Source organism: Triticum aestivum, chromosome 7B (genome assembly GCF_018294505.1).
Source record: "Triticum aestivum cultivar Chinese Spring chromosome 7B, IWGSC CS RefSeq v2.1, whole genome shotgun sequence".
Taxonomy (NCBI): domain Eukaryota; kingdom Viridiplantae; phylum Streptophyta; class Magnoliopsida; order Poales; family Poaceae; genus Triticum; species Triticum aestivum.
The window spans coordinates 590,935,528-590,956,491 of NC_057813.1; the positions used below are offsets into that span (position 1 = coordinate 590,935,528).

At 46.0% G+C, this 20,964-nt stretch overlaps 1 protein-coding gene across 1 annotated transcript; it reads right to left on the reverse strand.

Moving 5' to 3' along the window:
* Nucleotides 1–13,253: 13,253 nt before the first annotated feature.
* Nucleotides 13,254–20,611, reverse strand: LOC123159408 (adoMet-dependent rRNA methyltransferase spb1). Its single transcript, XM_044577237.1, has 10 exons — nucleotides 19,969–20,611; nucleotides 19,482–19,529; nucleotides 19,228–19,391; nucleotides 18,638–18,794; nucleotides 18,498–18,559; nucleotides 18,179–18,362; nucleotides 17,999–18,088; nucleotides 14,027–14,160; nucleotides 13,792–13,915; nucleotides 13,254–13,665 (listed from the first exon to the last, which is right to left on the reverse strand). The coding sequence occupies exons 1-10, from the start codon at nucleotides 20,494–20,496 to the stop codon at nucleotides 13,507–13,509; spliced, it is 1,650 nt and encodes a 549-aa protein (XP_044433172.1). The 5' UTR covers nucleotides 20,497–20,611; the 3' UTR covers nucleotides 13,254–13,506.
* Between the last annotated feature and the right edge of the window lie 353 nt (nucleotides 20,612–20,964).

Consider the following 20,964-nt stretch of genomic DNA (forward strand, 5'->3'; position numbering starts at 1 on the left):
AGGAGAGGATCGCCGGGTAGGATTATGCTATGCGATGCTACTGGAGATGCTACTTGGAGTTGCTACTAGAGATGCTACTTGGAGTTGCTACTTGGAGATGCTACTTGGTGGACTTCAATCTACTCTCTTCTACATGCTGCAAGACGGAGGCTGCCAGAAGCGTAGTCTTCGATAGGACTAGCTATCCCCCTCTTATTCTGGCATTCTGCAGTTCAGTCCACTGATATGGCCTACTTACACATATACCCATGCATATGTAGTGTAGTTCCTTGCTTGCGAGTACTTTGGATGAGTACTCACGGTTGCTTTCTCCCCCCTTTTCCCCCTTTCCTTTCTTTCTGGTTGTCGCAACCAGATGCTGGAGTCCAGGAGCCAGACGACATCGTCGAACGTCGATGACGACTACTACACTGGAGGTGCCTACTACTACGTGCAGCCCGCTGACGACGACCAGGAGTAGTTTAGGAGGATCCCAGGCAGGAGGCCTGCGCCTCTTTCGATCTGTATCCCAGTTTGTGCTAGCCTTCTTAAGGCAAACTTGTTTAACTTATGTCTGTACTCAGATATTGTTGCTTCCGCTGACTCGTCTATGATCGAGCACTTGTATTCGAGCCCTCGAGGGCCCTGGCTTGTATTATGATGCTTGTATGACTTATTTATGTTTTAGAGTTGTGTTGTGATATCTTCCCGTGAGTCCCTGATCTTGATCATACACATTTGCGTGCATGATTAGTGTACGATTGAATCGGGGGCGTCACAAGTTGGTATCAGAGCCGACTGCCTGTAGGAATCCCCCTTCCACACTCCTTGGCCGAAGTCGAGTCTAGACATTGGAAAAACTTTACTAACATGGCTGTGTGCCTTACGGGCCCACGTCGCCATTGGGTGGTACTAGGATCTTTTACTCCTCGACCTTTACTCTGGGACTCTGAACTCTCTTCTATTCGGGTTAAATGATTTTGCTAAAAACAAAACTAACTTTAGGTTCTCGAAAATACTTCTCCCGGAGAGCCCCTCACTTCAGATGATCGCCTGCTGCGCTAGAAGATTCCGAAGTTACTCTACGATGTTCTCTCGAGTCCTTGTGTCATCGCATTTGCGATTTCCATCCACCGTCAACCCCTATAAAAACGACATACACTTGCCATTCATACAATCATTCCCCGTTGATCTTGTTATTACAAGATACCCCCGAAATTCTTTCTATTTGTTTTGAGAATACTTGGTGCCTACTGCCTTGCAGTTCTTTGCCACATGAATACCCCTTCAAATAAATCCTCGCACTTGTCGAGTATCCGCTCAACCCAGTTGTTCATGTGATTCACAAAATACATTCAAATACTACTCGATCTTCCGAAAATCCTGAGCAGCCTATTGCTCTTGAAATTCTTGCTTGCTTGCAATATGATTAATCCCATAAGTCTCGTAATCTTAATGGCATACCTTGTCATTATCATTTTGAGTCTGTTAATTCAATATGTTGCGAATTCTCGCAATCCTCAAATAGATCCTAGAATTCATCCTTCTGGCTCAGGCGTCATTTGGAACCTGAGTTGGTTCTCAACCAAACTAACTGTCATCGATTGTGCCTCTGGTATATTCAATTGATCCATCCTTGATCAGAACGTCTGCTTCTGATCCTTTGTTTTGGAAATCATAATTCCTTTGCATTTAAGCGATGAATTATTCAGATGCTTCCATAACCTGTTGCATTTGCATTCCTTCCTCTTCTGGTTGAGTATCGATACTCATATCAGATCCTTTGTGGACCATCAAGTCCTTTGTTGGATTGTTATCCGACAATGTCCTTCACACTTGATCACTTTGTGAGTTCTTCCCCTGTTACATAATGCCTTTGTTAAGTTGTATCCTCCGCTTGGCCAACCTTACTCTGCTTTCGGGCTTGTGTTATTTACTCTTGAAACTTGTGGTATATGTCTCTAAGAAGCCCCTATGGGTTGAACATATGCCTTCTCTAAACCATGTGAACCCGAAAGTTTTCACGAATCATACTCTTCTGGTGCTTAGCCAGATAAAATTTCAACACTGCAACTTCATCAGACGTGAGGAGTAAATGAAAGGTTATGCATTGGAGAAGTGGGAGTCGACCTTGAACTTGTGTTCATGCCCATGGACACGATGTAGATCTTGTCGTTAAAGCTTCTCTTAAATTAGTTATTCCTTTGGTATAAGTTCATCTTATATCAGGGATCTGGCCTTTTGCAATCGTGGTTCTGACCATGTTCTCTTTTGAATACCATTTCTCGTGCAAGTTTTAGCACTTGTCTTCTGTAGAGCAATACCCCGGTCCAACCTCTACTTGATCTGCCGTCGAGTATTACCCCCCTGGTATCTCGAGATTATCATGGAACTGCATAACTCTAACAAGTTCTTCATCAAGTGCTACATCCCCACTGAATCCAATTTTTCACGGGCTCTGAGTTATTAAACACTCAAAGACACCAGTAACTGAACCGAGTCCGCACTACGGTTCAACAACTCTTCGGTAAGCTTCTATCAGTACGAGTTTGTACCCGATCACATCATTCCTAGCCTGATCGGCTATATCATTATCATGCTAAATTTTAACTGTGCTACCGGGTCCTCCTTCCCGCAGCACAATTATTTGACGATGAGCTAAGCTTACGTTGATCTTCCTCCTCATATCATTTCTCCTTGGACGATAAGCTTGGTTTCGAGTTTGTGTCATACCCTTGGTTCCAATAACCTTTCGCTTCACCATTCATTTGACTTGATGTCATCGCCGATCGATTACATCTTGGAATCTCTCGACAAAGTGTGTCGTGATCATCATCAATCTTATGAGCTCTTCCAGGATATCAAATGAGTTCATGATGAGAAATACCATCCTTGCCCTTGATGATCTGCGTTATCATCGACCTTTATTGCCTTCCCACGAACACAAGCTTGTTCGTGTTTGGTGTTATACCTTGAGTTCCTTGCTATCTAGCAATTGTTCTTCTTTACCTTGGAGTATTACCAAGAATGTTCTGAGATTTGTTCCACCTCTTGAGAATTCTTGACATAGAAATACTTCTCACCATCACCATTCTTTCTTGGTCCCCGTGTTAATTCCAACAAGTGAACGGTGTTGTTTGGATTCTTTCCTTCTAGCAACCCTATTGCTTTGAAGTGAATGGGCGATAGTTCATTCTAAGTCTTTCGATAATTGAATCAACATTCTAACATTGGCCGTGCAATCCAACCCATATTTCGGGTGCACCGTTCAACCAATGTTTAATTATGTATGTTTTCCTCGAGCATATCCCATTATATCATTTGATCTAACAAATGTCATCTTCTTGTTCACATTATCGTGGAAATCCATCCGTTTGGAATTCTCGATGAATTGTCGCTGAGCCCATCAGCCACCTTCTCATCCCCTCCTTGGTTTAATGATGAACTATTGCTTCAGAAACCCGCTCACATAGTTCATTCCTCGAGAATCTTGCAATGTCATTTCGTCGGTTTGTGTTGCACCTTTTCCTCTCGGACCCCCTGAGTTTGAGGTATCATGACACCAATTGGATATGAATCTCGATGAGATATGGTGGTTGGGACAACTCTCCATGAGCTATGATGTTGGTCCTTTGATGACCCGGTAATATGATGTCATGCCTAACACCCCTGGCTGGAGGACCTATCATTATAATTTCTTCTGCAAGGATAACCATTCTTCCTGGAGGAAATTGTAAGACTTATTTTATAAGTTGTTCCTGATGGATCTTTTGTGTATCCGAAGTCCGACCTTTGCTTGAAGACCCTGCCAATGCTATCTCGAAGCATGTTTGTGGTACTTTGATTTTCAACAAGAACATTTGAAGCCCAATGCTAAATGTTTCCTGCTAAATTATCCAAACACCGCTGTATGGGTAATGTCATGAAATTTCTCTCCCCTACTTAAAGAGTTTTCTACATTATATCCTGTCATGGATATCATGCTCTGCTTGTCCTTGGGAAGGATATACCCTTGGAATATGTGTTTAAACACATTTTCCTTTCCATTGTTCTGTTTAATCTGATAATCTTATTTTCCTTTCCATTGGTTGGATTAACCTTTCTTGAGGTCTATATAATCTAAGCAGTATTATTCTCCTGCTTATGTAAGCACCTCGTGGTACAAATCTGCCAGTAAGACCCTGTTACTATTGTTGGTGACATTTCGGTAACCACCGATGGACGAGAACTTTGCCTATTGGTCCGCCTCGATGCAACGAGCAGGAAAATGGTTCTCTTCGTCCCTCGCCCTTGGTACCAAGTTGTTGCCGACATAACTGACATGGTACTCTCTGACATGCCTTGCTATCATGACCGTGCAAGATGTCACTGCTCCTATTAAAAAAAACCACATGGTGGGCCCATAACCCACAGTTCCACGGGATCGAAACATGACTGTCCTGTACACCCCCCCTATTCCCTAAGTTATTTCTCGTGCATGGCCTCGTATGTAATTCACGGGCCACCGTCCTAGTGATCTATTCTGGTATCAGACGCAATACTTACTCTCGCTACTCTGAACCCCTTTCTCACTCTGGTTCAGGCTTCGAGCAACTATCTATCCGCTTGGAGCCTCTTATGGTACCTTCGTACCTTACTCTCGAGGTATTTCATATGTTCAACTCGAGAGATAATCTTATACTCATTCATGGGTTAACCCCAGATTGTTTCCCTCAGAAGCATTATGTCGTAGTGAGCTGCCCCTTATCCTTTCGTAAGTACGATGGAGTTCCCGAAGAAATGATGACAAGTTTATCATGATGCATAGGAATAAAGAATTGAAGACATCAAAGAAAGGGATTAACTTCTTCGAGAAGATCCGTTAGAATATCGTAACCAGAACTTTCCCCCTTACTCCCCTCTTAAATCTCGGGACGAGATTTCTTGTAGTGGAGGAGAATTGTGACGCCTGGATAATTAGGCTACAGTAAACCTCCATTAATGATGCCACGTCATCACGGTTACTGTTGCTAATCTCGCGTTATTTCGAAACCGATTCAAATTCAAATTCAAAAGAAAAGCAAACAACAAAAGTTTTCAAAAAAAATTAAAACTAAAATGTTCGGGTTGTTTCAAATAAATCGTAAGCAATTATGGTGGAGAAACCAAGCTTTTATAAAATGCTTAAATGAGCTATAAGGATTTAAACAGTAGCAAAAACAATTAATTAAATGCCTTTTACAATTAATAAATCACTAAACTATTTTATTTTATCACCAAACTTTTTGTGGCATTGGGGTATTTTGTAACACTAATTTAGGTACTACTTGTATATTTTATAAAACAAAATTATATAGAAAATAAAATAGAAAGCTAATAAAAAGAAAACAAATGAATACAAAAAAAAAGAAACAGAACCTCCCCCTGGACCATTCGGCCCAGCTAGCCAGGTCGGCCACAGGCCCAACTGGGCCAAGGCCCACCACCGCTCACTTAACCCCCCACGCCCCCGAAACCCTAGCCCCCACGCACCACTCCCCCCGTCGCCCCACTCGCTCCCCCACTTCCCCTCGATGGGATCTGGATCGGGGGCAGAGCCCGATCCCCTCGCCCCTCCACCCCCGACGCCGGCGCCCGGAGCTTCACCACCGGCCTGCCTCCTCTTCGCCGCATCGCCACCCCGCTGGAGGACGACCTCGCCGGCCTGCGTCGTTCTTCGTCGTCGTCTCCGAGCACCGCCCCGAGCACCGCTGCCCAAACCCTACCGGCCCCGTGAGCTCACGCCTCCCTCCTCTCTGTCCGCTCCGCCTCACCCGTCCCCGCTCGTGCGCTGCCCTGCTCCGTGGCCTTGGCCACCCTCGCCGTGCAGGGGCCGAGCCCCTGTCGCTCCGGCCGCGCGACCTCTGCCCTCGCCCCGCCACTAGCCGGCGCCAGCCTTCCCCGCCCCCCCTGTTCAAGCTGTGGCCATGCCCCGGGGAGCGTGCTTGCGCCCGCAGGCCTTCTCCTGCCCCGCCGGTCATCGCCGTCGACCCGTCGCCCCGGTGCCTCCCCGGCCGTGTCGACCCCGTTCGAGACCGGGCACCCTCGCCCTCATTCTCCTTCCGCCGTGCCAGCTCGCCCCCCCGGCCCCGCGGTCGCTATTCCAGCTCGATCCGGCCTACCGCCCCCGCGCCTCACGCCGCCTGGCCGTGCCCTGGCTCTCCCCGCCGGCTGCCCTGGCCTCAGGCCTCGCCCCGCCGCTCCCTGCGGGCGAGCGCACGCACAGGCGCCCGTCCCCCCATCCCAGGTGGGCTCAAGCGCGTGCCCACAGCCCGTTACGCCCGCTAGGCCCCCTGGGTCTATGGCGAGGGGACCCCACCCCCCTGAAATGTTATTAAAAATAAAAAAAGGCTTTAAAAAAAGTAAATAAATAAATAATTAAAATATTAGTTAATTAATTAAGTAATTAATTAACTTAATTAATTTGTAGTTAATAAACCTAATCATTTTAGTTAGACTAACTAAACCTGATTAGTTAGTCTTAGACAATGACAACCGGGTCCCACCATCAGATTGACCCAGTCAACTGCTGACGTCATGCTGACGTCATGATGACGTCAGCGTGCACTATTCTGGATAATGTTAGAATTAATTAGTTAAATAAATTCTAAAAATTAATAAAATCTTTAGAAAATCATATCTTTTAATCCATAACTCGGGTTAAAATATTTTCAACATGAAAGTTGCTCAGAACGGCGGGACAAATCCGGATGCGCAGTCCGTTCGTCCGCCACGCACCCCTAACATATCAAACTCGCAACTTTCCCCCTCCGGCTCCTCTGCCCGAAAACACGAAACACCGGGGATATTTTCCCGGATGTTTTCCCCCTTCACCGGTATCGCCTATCCCTATGTTAGGTCACCCCTAGCACAACGTATTGTCGCGTCTTGCTTTGTGTTACATTTGATTGCTCTGTTATTTATTGTGTTCCCCCTCCGTTACTCCTTTCCGGTAGACTCCGAGACCGATGCTGATGCCCCTGTGGTCGACTACGTCACCGACGACCCCTCCTTGTCTGAGCAACCAGGCAAGCTACCCCCTTGATCACCAGATATCGCCTATTCTACTCTATACTGCTTGCATTAGAGTAGTGTAGCATGTTACTGCTTTCTGTTATACCTATCCTGATGCATAGCCTGTCCTTGATACTACAGTCATTGATACCTTACCCGCAATCCTACATGCTTAGCATAGGATGCTAGTATTTTCATCTGTGGCCCTACATTCTTGTCCGTCTGCTGTGCTATACTATCAGGCCGTGATCACTCGGGAGGTGATCACGGGTATATACTATATACGTTATACATGATACATGTGGAGACTAAAGTCGGGTCGGCTGGTGGAGCACCCGCGAGTGGATCTTTGTGGCGGAGCGACAGGGCAGGTTGAGACCGCCTAGGAGAGAGGTGGGCCTGGCCCTGTTCGGTGTTCGCGGATATTTAACACGCTTAACGAGATCTTGGTATTTGATCTGAGTTGGCTACGAGCCTATACGCACTAACCATCTACGTGGGAGTAGTTATGGGTATCCCGGCATCGTGGTATCAGCCGAAGCCTTCGTGACGTCAGCGACTGAGTGGCGCGCGCCGGATTGGAATGGAACGCCACTAGGCTAGGTCTGCTTCCGGCCGCGTTCGCAACGTGCAGGTGTGCAAAGGGCGATGGGCCCAGACCCCTGCGCCATAGGAGTTAGACCGGGGTGCTGACCTCTCTGTTGTGCCTAGGTGGGGCTGCGACGTGTTGATCTTTCGAGGCCGGGCATGACCCAGGAAAGTGTGTCCGGCCAAATGGGATCAAGCGTGTTGGGTAAGTTGGTGCACCCCTGCAGGGAAGTTAATCTATTCGAATAGCCGTGATCTTCGGTAACAGGACGACTTGGAGTTGTACCTTGACCTTATGACAACTAGAACCGGATACTTAATAAAACACACCCTTCCAAGTGACAGATACAACCCGGTGATCGCTCTCTAACAGGGCGACGAGGAGAGGATCACCGGGTAGGATTATGCTATGCGATGCTACTGGAGATGCTACTTGGAGTTGCTACTGGAGATGCTACTTGGAGTTGCTACTTGGAGATGCTACTTGGAGGACTTCAATCTACTCTCTTCTACATGCTGCAAGACGGAGGCTGCCAGAAGCGTAGTCTTCGATAGGACTAGCTATCCCCCTCTTATTCTGGCATTCTGCAGTTCAGTCCACTGATATGGCCTACTTACATATATACCCATGCATATGTAGTGTAGTTCCTTGCTTGCGAGTACTTTGGATGAGTACTCACGGTTGCTTTCTCCCCCCCTTTTCCCCCTTTCCTTTCTTTCTGGTTGTCGCAACCAGATGCTGGAGTCCAGGAGCCAGACGACATCGTCGAACGTCGATGACGACTACTACACTGGAGGTGCCTACTACTACGTGCAGCCCGCTGACGACGACCAGGAGTAGTTTAGGAGGATCCCAGGCAGGAGGCCTGCGCCTCTTTCGATCTGTATCCCAGTTTGTGCTAGCCTTCTTAAGGCAAACTTGTTTAACTTATGTCTGTACTCAGATATTGTTGCTTCCGCTGACTCGTCTATGATCGAGCACTTGTATTCGAGCCCTCGAGGCCCCTGGCTTGTATTATGATGCTTGTATGACTTATTTATGTTTTAGAGTTGTGTTGTGATATCTTTCCGTGAGTCCCTGATCTTGATCGTACACATTTGCGTGCATGATTAGTGTACGATTGAATCGGGGGCGTCACATAGATGTACATTGGTCTATAGGTAAAGAAGCAACAGCTAGACTGACCGTCGCAAATGGTTCAATTTATTTTCAGTTTTGGTATGTCCGAAGTTACAAAACCAACTCATGATAGAAGCACAAATCCAGCAAAACAATCGGCATGGCAACCTGGACATCCAACCATGCGCCATTGACAACGTGGGGGCATGGAGCACGCATGTTAGAAGATTAGGCCGTAATACACTACAATAAACAACACTTGTAAGTTCACATATGATCTTTTGTTTGTGAACACAGAAACACTTAACACGTCTATTCCTGATGTCAACTTTAATTCCATGCTCTTAGCATCTTACAGAAAAATCACAGCAACTTACCTAGGTGTATATGCACCACACTGATAGCCACCAACAAGATTATCAGCTAGATCAACGGAATGAGAAAGGAGGGGGGGGGGGGGGGGGGGGCTTGCCACCAAGTTTTGTCTCCAGCTATGGCAGAAAGGGCGGCGGCAACAACTTCCGAGGGACATATTGAAGCGTGCGTTTCCTCCGCCCACATGAGCTGCAAGCCAACCTACACCTCTGAAATTGTTAACGGAGGCTTAATCTGTGAAGCCTTTGTCAAATACCGGTTGAGACTGCAGCGGAATTTTTCAGAGATGAACGGGGCCTTTGTTGCACAATAGACCATCGGAGGGCCTGAAAATTACAAAAAATATAAGACTTTATTATTGATAATTGTTGCAATTATGGCGTGCAATTATGGCATTCTCAGCACTCTGAATGTGTGTGCCGTGTATTAAAAATAGCACTTCTCAAGTATTAAAAAGTGAAACTTTGAATTACGTGTCGTAGGACAATTGTGCTCACTCAGGCTTGTGGCGTGCATACAGCTAATTTCTTTTAAATAATACCTCTTTAAATTAATTTTCAGAAATATTATGCCAAAATTATTTTTTCCAAAAATAATACATAGTCGGTCATCTGGTAGCCGACTGGGTCTAGTCGGCCAGGAGGAAGCCGATAGGTGCCTTGTCGGCTGTCAGGAGGCTGATTGGTGTCTTCCTGTAGGACGATTAGTTCTAATTGGCCTCCTGTAAGCCGATAGGTGCATGCCTCATTTTCTCAGTCCTATGTTTTCCACTTCTTCAGCACCGGTCTGTGCTACAACCCTTCCTGACATGCATTCAGAACAGGATAGAGCCGTCTACGAGGCTATCATGTGCACCCGAAGAAGCGACGTTGTTCACCACCATCATCAACAGCAGTCGCGTCCTTCCACGCACCGACATCAGCCACGTCCCCGTCTAGCACATCAGCTGACGACCAGGCCACCCTATCCTGACCAAGCTGGCAATTCGACGTGGCAGTACCTACAGCAGCAAGGTCCCACATCGAGCTTCGTGTTTCAGCCACAACCACTGCAGAGGGGTCCCACGTCGAGCTTCGTGTTTCGGCCACAACCACAACTAGCTGGTATGACTTAATTCTCTTTATTGTTTTCAATATCAATTGAGGCGACGTAATTCTTCATGACTTAACGTTCCCTCCCGCAGGAGCCTACGGATATCAGCCGCCTATGTTCGGACATGAGGCGTCTATGTCCTGATCCGGGTGGGAAAGCGGGAAAATATGGCGAGGACTAGAAAGCGGGAAAATGTGGCGGGATATACTGACGGGAAACAGCGGATATAAGCGGGAGTCCAGAAGCGTTAAACGTAGGGTTGAGAAAATGAGGTATGCACCTATCAGCTTGCAGGAAGCCTATTAGAACTAATCGTCCTCCGGGAAGACAATTAAACCTTATCGTTCTACTGGAAGACAATTAGTTTCAGTCGGCCAATAGGTAGCCAACATGATCTACAAGAAAGGAGGCTGGAGGCTGAGTCCTGCCAGCCGACAGGGCATCTATCAGCTTCCTCCTGGCCGACTGGACCCAGTCGGGTACCGGATGGCCGATTATGTATTATTTTTGAAAAAAATAATTTTGACGTAATATTCTGAAAATTAATAAAGAAAATGTATTATTTAAAAAAATAGCGTGTATATTTCATGCTCAAACAAGCATAAATAGCAGTTTTGACAATTGCGCCAGTATGAAAAAGTGATATGCAAATCCAACTATAAACATCAGATTAGGTTTCAAGAATTGATTCGATTAATCAGGCTCAAACAAGCATAAACAACAGTCCTGACCATTAATTTCTCTGGTTTGCAGTGCTAGGGCGATATTCCTCCACGGGTTTTCAGGCAAATACAGTCCAAAGAAAAAGGAGGTGTAACATAAAACAAAATCTGCGCCATCTAAGTGCAAAACTTTGTTTCTGGAGTCCATACCCAAGCATTCACTCATCTTTTGCAGAACGAAAGACCGGGGAAGAATTCCTTCAGATAAGACCGACGATGCCAGGGACGAAACCTGTGCAGATCTTGAACCGACGGGGAGTAGAGGGCTCCGCGCCACTGCAACGCAGTCTCGCGCGCGGACTCGTTCGTCGGCGGCCGCCCCACGTGCTTAGGGAGGAGACCGATGTGGCCGGAGAGGCGAGGGAGTGTGGGCGCCACAGGCTCCCGTGTGGCCTCCTTCATTGGTGGTCGCCCCACGTGTCCACTTTGTGCTTACCGAAGAGAGCTAATTTTTTAAATAATACACTTCTTTTAATTATTTAGAGAAATATTACGCTGTTTTTATTTTTTCAAAAATTAATACAGCGTCGGTCACATGGAAGCCGACTGGCTTCGGTAAGCCGACAGGCTTCAGTCAGCCTACAGTAAGCCGACAAGTGGCCATCCGACGTCACTGCCCCTCCACTCGGCCTGCGGGCGTCCAGTCAGCCGTGGGTAAGCCGATAGGCCCAGTCGGCTTGGCGGAGGCCGACAGGTTAGCCCAGCCAGTGGGGCATTGCGTTTGTAGACGAGGATGACCGGCGCGGCTTCGATAAACCTACGTAGCTAGCTAGCCTTGTGCATGCAAATTACTACTCCCTCCGTTCCTAAATACTCCCTCCGTTCGGAATTACTTGTCTCGGATATAGATGTATCTAGAACTAAAATACATCTAGATACATCCATTTCTGCGACAAGTAATTTCAAACGGAGGGAGTACTTGTCTTTCTAGACATTTCAAATGACTACTACATACGGATGTATGTAGACATATTTTAGAGTGTAGATTCATTCATTTTGCTCTGTATGTGGTCACTTATTGAAATGCCTAGAAAGACAAGTATTTAGGAACGGAGGGAGTACTACGTATTACATGCATGCATGCCATGTTGATTGATCGTTCGCGTAGACAACTAACTTGGCCATGCATGCATGGACTGATTGGAAGGGCACCATAGCAGTTAGTGACTTGTAGCAACTCCGGCAATTAACAGAGAATGACACTGACTTGTGCAGGAGCCGGCGGACGAGGAGAGCATCGTGGTGCGCGCGGCCACGGGCGGCGACAAGTCGGACACAATGGAGTCCCCGGCGGCGGCGGCGTATGGCAGCCGGCGGCAGCGCGTGCGGTTCGAGACATCGGAACTGGCATGATCAACTACGTCTAGCTGCTAGCGTCGTTTCATTGTTTCATTACGTATGTGGATGCGCCGGTCAACCTCGTCTACAAACACAATGCCCACGGGCTAATCTAATTACCAGCCTCCTGTCGGCCGCCGGGAAGCCGACTGGGCCTATCGGCTTGCCCACGGCCGACTGGACGCCCCGCAGGCCGAGTGGAAGGGCAGGGATGTGAGGCCTATCGGCTTACTCGCGGCCGACTTCCACGTGACCGACGCCGTATTATTTAAAAATAAAAATAAAAATGGTGTAATATTTCTCAAAATTATTAAAAAAAGTATATTATTTTTAAAAATTAGCCTGAAGAGACTTGTGCGGCCGGAGAGGCGAGGCGGCGTGGGAACGAGATCATACAGTATCCTGACATTCCTTCTTCGTATCCATATCATTAAGCCTAAAATGACTTGAATTAATTTGCAAATTACAAATCTACTGTATACATTTACAAAAATTACATACAAACAAAATTATGGTGCAATAAAATTAATTTCAGATTTTATTTTCTATAAACAGTACCTGCGCACAGTGTCTTTGCTACAATGCCCGTGACATCACTTCTTCGTTTTGCACTAGGATTGCAATGTAGCTTCGTGACATCCCTTCATGATGTTAGAGTATCCGTTCCCAGCGGCGTGGGCTGCGTGTTTTCGTTTGCCCCATGAAACTGGTAAGTGCATGTACTCTCAAAAAAGAAACTGGTAAGTGCACTTTCGGGGAGGGTTAGTTATTTTGATGGCTAGATCTAATTGAGTGGGTCTAACCATGTGGCTTTAATTCGTTCGGGTTGTTGTGCATACTTTATAGATGGGGTGCGGCTAGGGAAGAAAATGTTTGCTCTTTTAATAGCATTAGAGCATTAGATATAATACCCACCTCAGCCCTTCCTAGAATGGGGTATTATCTGTCCCGATAAATAGATATTTCCAAAAGTAATAAACAGGTGTAAATTAAATAAAGTATTGATATAATTGAAATTGCAGAAGCAAATACCAGTTTACTATACATATATATATACATTACAAATAGGTAAAGGTAAATGTTACATAGAGATAGAGATCTATTTAGTAGCGTAGTTGTTGACGATTATTATTACAAACTTTAGCCTCCGTTCGATCTCGGAGAAAATTTATTGGTCTTTCCAGAGCCAAAGGGAGTACAATGTATAAAAACAACAGCTAGCTATCTGACATGCTGGCTAGCTGGAAATTTCAGCAGGAGTTATGTTTCCAGTTCATCGGCTTTGCCGGCCTTCTGCCTAGCTTTCCGTCGCATGCCTCCTTTCCGGCCACCAGCGCCCTTCTTCCCTTTCCCTCCTTTGGAGCCTCCACTGCCCACCCTTCTTCCCTGAGCCGATCTGCTAGACCTGTTGACCTTCATCTGTGGATCCACCAATACCTTCCCGTTAAAATCCATAATGACATGGAACCCCTTTGCAGGGCACATCATCTCTTATTATCAATCCTTCTTGGGGCTAACGATCATATGAATTAGGGTTGATATTACCTCTGTATTGTCATAGGGATTGGTTTGCTTTGCACGTTTGCTCGGACGTTTGACTTCTCCACACCTTTTAGTCACAAAAGGCACATGAGCTTCATCGAGCGTCCCCTTGATCTGAGCGCCATACCTGGTTGTTGCTACATATAAGTGGGGTTTACAGTAATTCTTGAAAATGATATGAAGTTATATCTGACCTGTTTATTGTATTATGTGTGGGTGTACGTGTCAGAAAATTTACCTCTGTTGTTCTTGATCATAATCCATTTCCTCACCAGAGTCCTCATAAGCTTGAGTTTCTTCGTTCTCACTGTTTCTGATGTCTTCTTCCGAATCTAGCAGTGGTGACTCAACAGCTCGAAGTTCTTTTCCACCCTATAAAAAGCACAAACACAAATCTCACTGAGCTCACAAGATATTTAAACAAGTACTACTAGAAGCTAAAAAAGGCATGTCCTACTGGGAAGATAACATAAAAATATCATGATAGAACAAGATTCACTTCCCCAACTGTGTTACACTGCAACAAAACAGTGATCCGAGATACGGGTAAAAAGACCATATCTTCACCTCTAACGGAAAGCAGCACCCAACGCTTTGTTGAGACACCCCCAATACACGGACGTGTAAACCGTCTCTACAACACCCACCCACACTGGAATAAGTTATCCACTATTTTAAATATTTTTATTTGAGGAAGTTATCCAAATGCCCATTAAATAACCATCGACTTGTACGGAAGGAACTACGATCTGATCTCCTAATGAGAACCCAAAACAAATCCAAGACTTTGCAGCATCAGTGGTGGCTGGATCCATCTCACCAGCTCTGGTCAAGGCCCAGTGTTCCAGCCTCCATCAGATCACATCCATGGCACAGGACAACTTACAAGTGATCAGCTGCTGCTGTGGGCTCAAGCGTTGCACGACAGCGACGTGGAGTGATGAGCGCGTCCGGTTCAGCCGGTGCAGTTCCCACTGGAAGCGGAAGTCTGGATAGGCCTATTTGCAATTTGGGCTTTTCTAGTACTTTTGAGGTTAGTCCTCCCCATTGTGGGCCAAATTACTAAACAATAGGGGTCTTTCTGTGCAAGTCAGCTGAGCAGAAAACACGCAAGTCACATAAAAGTAGGAGTTTATATATGTTGCTAATTACTAGTTCCAGGCTCAAGTCCATCGATTCTTTCCTTTTTTGGTTTTGATCCACTGCCTCCATCCTGATGCAATTCATCTCCCAGATGCCGATGAACATGGCACGAGGTAGCTGCTGCAGCCTAGCAGATTCACCTCTGCAACCACAACTAGCTGATTAACTGCTGAGGACATAATAGCCTCTCAGTTTTAGTCTCAGCAGTAAATTGTTTTCCCTTTCTACTTGTACTTGTTTATCGGGATCATAAAAACTATCAAGTTATCTGCCAAAGATATTTTTGACTTGTCACCCTCACGTCCTGGTAAGAGCATCTCCAACAGGCGCGCTAGAAGACGCGCCCGCGCGGTAAAAGTGCTTTTTAGCGCGCGCCGACCGGTTTCACGCGCTCCAGCGGTGGCGGGAAACAAGCGCGCGCGGGAAACGATTGCGCGCGCGAGAAAAGGTGGCAGCTCGCGCGGGAAAAGGCGGCAGCTCGCGCGCAAGATTTGGCGCGCCGCTTCGCGCGCGCCTATAAAACTGCAGCGCCATCTGCCGCTCTCTCTCGCTCTCTCCACTGCTTTCCCTCCTCGCCGCCGAGCCGCCACCACCGCGCCACCATGCCGCCTCGCCGCCAGGGAGGTTCAGGCTACCGCGGCGTCTGCGTGCTTCCGTCCAGCACCTACTCCGCCTCAATTCAGTCGGGCGGCGGCGTGCGCCTCGGCCTCGGAACCTTCGACACCGCCCAGGATGGCGCGCGCGCATACGACGCTGCGGCGTGGCGCCTCTGCCGGTCACGTTGGGACATGAACTTCACCGACGTGTCGACGCGGGAGCGGGCACAGGAGTTGGTGCCTTTCCCGCAGCTTACCACTGACGAGGATCGTCGCAAACACCGGAGGCGGGAGCGCCGTCTTAGCCTGGCCGAGATGGACGAGGAAGCCATGGCGGTGTGGAGGCAACGCTTCCCGCAAGACATCATCAACGAAGAACAGTTCTTCGCCGAGAGGAGGGCGGAGAGGGAGGAGAGGAGGAAGCCGCGAGCCGCCTATCGCGAGGACAAGCAAACACGGAAGGCGGTCGCTAAATACAACATGGCGCTAGGAGATGCGTCGTCCTGGGACTCCCGCGACGAGCGGTTCCTTGACGCCTATGCTCAGACGTCGGAGGAGGACATCACCGAGGCAGAGTCTGAGTTTGAGAACGAGTAGTAGTAGAACTATATATCGTTGGAGAAGCCAATTTTATTTTGTATCGTAGAAGTAGGCTATGTGGACGTAGTAGAACTATATATCGTTGGAGAAGTCTGGATATACGCATTTTGCATCATGTGAAAGCAGACTATGTGCGCTGCATTTTTTGCGCGCTGCTGGAGCGGCGCGCGCGCGCTGCATTTTAGCGCGGCTGTTGGAGCCAGCGCTGCGGGCCGCGCAAAATCAGGCGAAGCGCGCGCGGCAAAGTAGTTTTTAGCGCGCGGCGCATTGCGCGCTTGTTGGAGATGCTCTAAGAAGTAGGACGCCGATAACTACCGAACGTCAGGTATGTGCACATGGCAAAATGAACGTTTTTTGTGGTAATTTATATTTGTTGAGGATGGCAACTTTAGTGGGCAAGCATGGCAAATCTGTCTTAGTTTATTTTTTGCCAGGAAATTGCCATGCTTGTACACAAAAATTGCCATCCTCACGTCAACTAAAATTGCCATAAAAAACGTTTGCTTTGCCATGTGCACGTACCTGACATCAGGTAATTATCATTCCGAAGAAGTATCAAGTAGAACATGATATTCTTCCTTCTATTTGTATACTTAACGTGAGAAATTATTTGCTCCGTGGTTGCAGGAATACTAAGTAGTTCAATTTGACATTGGCAAAAGAATGCTTAATATTTGTACGAATTTGTTCTCAGGTTTTTAAACATTCACTCTTCTACTGTGGCAATTTCCATTGCTGTTTGTTTAATCCTTCTTTGAAGTCAGAATAGACTCGTTTGTCCAATAAATGCTGATCCCGTGTAATTAACTAAACACTTATTTAATCACAACCAATTGTTTGTTTGTTCTTTCAGATTTATGGAGTAAAAAATGTTTCAGCTTGAAGGAAGACAAACATAAGAGGCAGCTCAATGTGTTTCGCTTGAAGGACAAGAACAATCTGCTGGCTAGTTAAATTACTAGATGGACTCCTTTACTTGACAGTGTAATAGGGACTGCGTAACCATGCTCATGCTCGAGTGTAATTGTAATAACATTTCACAAGGAATAAAAATGTTGGCTTTTGCTAAACTTGCATATGACGATTATATTTATTTATTCAATGACAATTACAACACCTTTGATACCGGCGGTACGTGCCCACTACTACCAATGCATATACTTTTTAACTCAAACTGTGAATGTATTTTCAAATTCAAGCAGATTGATTTGAATTTGAGTTTGCCATGTCTATCAACCGATTCTACGGTTGTCAAACCCATCTCAAATGTTGAGACGGAGGCTATGGCAACACCTTAGACGGGCGCAAAAACCATATCTAGCATCTGTAGCCACAGTTTTACCCGTTGCTACATTAGTATAAAACCGCCTCAATCGACTACTTTTGCTGTAGTATTTGACTATAATCCTATATACCTAAATAGTCCATACCCACTACCTCTATTATCTTAACATGCACACATGCCACCTCATCAAAGGCCCAGCACAACATGCATGAGAAAGTTTTCCATTATTAGTCGATCCAATGCACACATTCCACACCAGCACACATGCCACCTCATCAAAGGTCCACTCAACATGCATGGGAAAAAGTTTTCCATTATATTATGCCACTTATATTAAAAATATTTTTTGATTACACAATAATCAAATACAATATATAATTTGTTTTAAAATTTAGTTCATATATTAGTAATTCAACTATGCATGTTTCATACAATCAAATCACTAAAATATATTGCAATCGATTCCAGCAACGTGCGGGGTATTCTCTAGTTATAATAAAGGCTTAATGCCGAAGAAAAAACTTCAGGAGCAGGAATGTTGCAGATGCAAAGATAGACAGATAGGACTATGTAAACAGCAAGATACCTCAATAGCGCAAGTAGGGAACAAGTCAGGATCACCATAACCATCTTCTGCAGCATCAATTTGCATTCCTGATGCCTCGTGTGCTTTACCCTGGAATGAAGAGACACATAGCAGACAATTAAATTAATCCCACATCGCAGCAAATATTACAATTACAATTACATTTCATAACGGCAATACCCTTGCATGAGGCCTTGATTGACACTTCACTCTCATTCTCTTTCTATCAACAACATTCTTCAAACCTTCCACTTCATGTAAAATTTGGTCACCTTCTCTGCCCTTGTTGTCCGTCGCAGTCCCATCAGTCCTTGGTGTCACCTGTGAACATGACGACAGTGCTTTCCTTACGCGCATGCGCCATCTAACATTGTAAATCAATTTCGTATGAGGTTGACAGGACCAATTTCTGTGCACGCGTAACTAATAGACATGTTTGGATAATCATAATCTAGAAGCAAATTACAAGATAGAAAAGGAACTGAAGAAAGGTACTTACTCCAACAGATGATTGTAGCCATTTTCACGTAGCACAAACAAATATTCACAGAGTTGTTTTATCTGCTAGACAGCAAAGGTACAAGCAACCAGGGTCATAACTAAGACAGAAGAGAAGCTAGGCAGGCAATACTCCACTACCTCATCTGTAGTAAGCTCATGATTCTTGATAGGCAGAGATGCTGGATCGTCAAATGAAATTGTCAAAAAGGAACCAAGAAACTCTAGTGGTGTCTGGGCCTCAGACCATATAAAATCTGATGCTAGACCAGTTTTCCAGATTTCTGTGCTTTCCTGCCTACATAAATAGTATATGATATAAATTTAGAACAGTGTACTTCCAACCAAACTGGACTGCAATTCAAAGTTTGAAAGTACAGATCCTGAAGAAAAGAACAGCAATGCCAGCTGTTTTTAATGCCTATTTACTGCTCTACAAAATAATCATGCTTAACTGCTTTTCTGACTTTACAAATAAGCTCATCCTCCCTCTCCCTCTCCCTCTCCCTCTATGTCAGATGGCGCACAACATTCTATTGATGCCACAAAGGTATGGCGGAGACCATATGACAAAGTACATTGTGAGGCAAGCCAACACCTTCGCGTGGAGGCGCCATACCTTTGCAGAAGCCAGCAACAATATTGTGACAAACGATATCACATAACATAAGCCACTAAGATATGCAAAAAAATAGACAAATTCCAGTAATGATGTGGGAGAAAATACCTACCGCTTGCGTTTCTCTGCATCCACACTCAACAAGTGCAGGTGCTTCAAATCAAGAAGTTCTGGTTGAATATTTGCAGGGGCTTTATATCTCAGACAGATAACATAAATTTCAGCAGGCGTGGACCAACTTGCTACAGGTCTACTCAGATGAACACGCTCAAATAGCTGTAAATGGGTACATTTGATGCATTAATAGCAACTTGTATAAAATAACTAACAAAACAAACACTTTAAAAACCTGTGATCAAAACACACCTGTTTCAGGCAGAACATTACAGCCTTGTAATCTTGACACCTGAAGAACTATTGAAGAGAATAAAAACTGATTTGAGATGTGCACTTCATACAGGGGAACAACATCAAGAGTCATAATCTGCATCATAACGGATTGAAGAACTGATGGAGATTAAAAAAAAATGAGTGTTGCAAGAAGGCATCAACATAAAAACTACCTACCTCCGTAACTCCTTTTTTTCAGTTCAAATTGAACGGCAAAAATGTCTTAAATTTTGTTACGGAGGTAGTACCAAGAAGCTACCAGAAAAAATATGATCCACTATGTTTATCACACTAGGTAAAGTACTGATCCACCATGAAAGCTTAGTTACACTAGCTAATATATCCGACAAACTTTTATTACATATAAACACTGCAAAACATGTAAAAAGCATATTTATCACATGTTTGTGTAAGAAGCCTCGGATCATGAATTCACCCCGCAAAACAAATACATCATTCATACCTTGGTGATGAAGGTGCCATTGGGGGCGAGGAACATGGTAGCTAGGCGCACGGCGTCCATGACAAGCGCTGACTGCGTGGTTGTGGCCTCCTGCGCAGCCGATGCACTGTTGCCACCGCACACGGAACGATTTCCTCTCTTTTTCTTTCGTCCAACACCGTCGTGGAGGACGACTTCAAATGACGTGACGCCCCTCGAGTCCATGAGCCGCCGCACGGCGGCGCCGCACCTGGCACTGGCAGTTATGTCTTCCTTGAGAGAGAGAGCGCCGCGGATGGGGCGGATGGGCGCGAGGTCGACGCCGACGACGAAGGCGCCGGGGGCGGCGCGGCTGACGGCCACCTGGACCCACCCCCCAGGCGCGGCGCAGAGATCAAGCACCGCGCGAGCCGTCGGGAGAAAACGGAAGAGCGTGTCGAGCTGGAGCAGCTTGAAGGCCGCGCGACTCCGGTACCCTTGCTCCTTCGCAAGGAGGTCGAACTTGTCCTGCAGCCGCTGTTTCCCGTTGTTCCCCGCATCCATGGGCATGGCTGACGCCGCCGCCGCCGGCGAGAATTCTCAATGGGAGGAGAGCTGCGAACTAGGGTTTCAAGGGTAGCTTCACTCGGGCCGGGCTTGCTTTCTGTTTTTTTTTTTCTTTCGATGCAGGCCGCTTCGCTCATTTTTGTCCTGAGCTTTGGAGTCGGTTAAACCGCAACGGCCTCATGGGCCTGAGTTCTTTAAATTTAGAAGGGAGTATACTCTTTCCTAAGATCCACTGGTAGAATGCCCGACGTTGCTACGGGCTTTTAAATTATTTTAGTGAAGATATGTAAACATAATTTGCATGTTAATTTTCTCAAGTAGAGAAACGACACGATCGGGTAATAAATGAAGTCCACTTTACATGTAATGTAAATTGATTAAAAAGGTAATTTGTTGATGTATAAATATAATACTATTATCTAACAAAAATATGTTACAAATACTTGATGCGCTTACCAAATTCTCGCACAA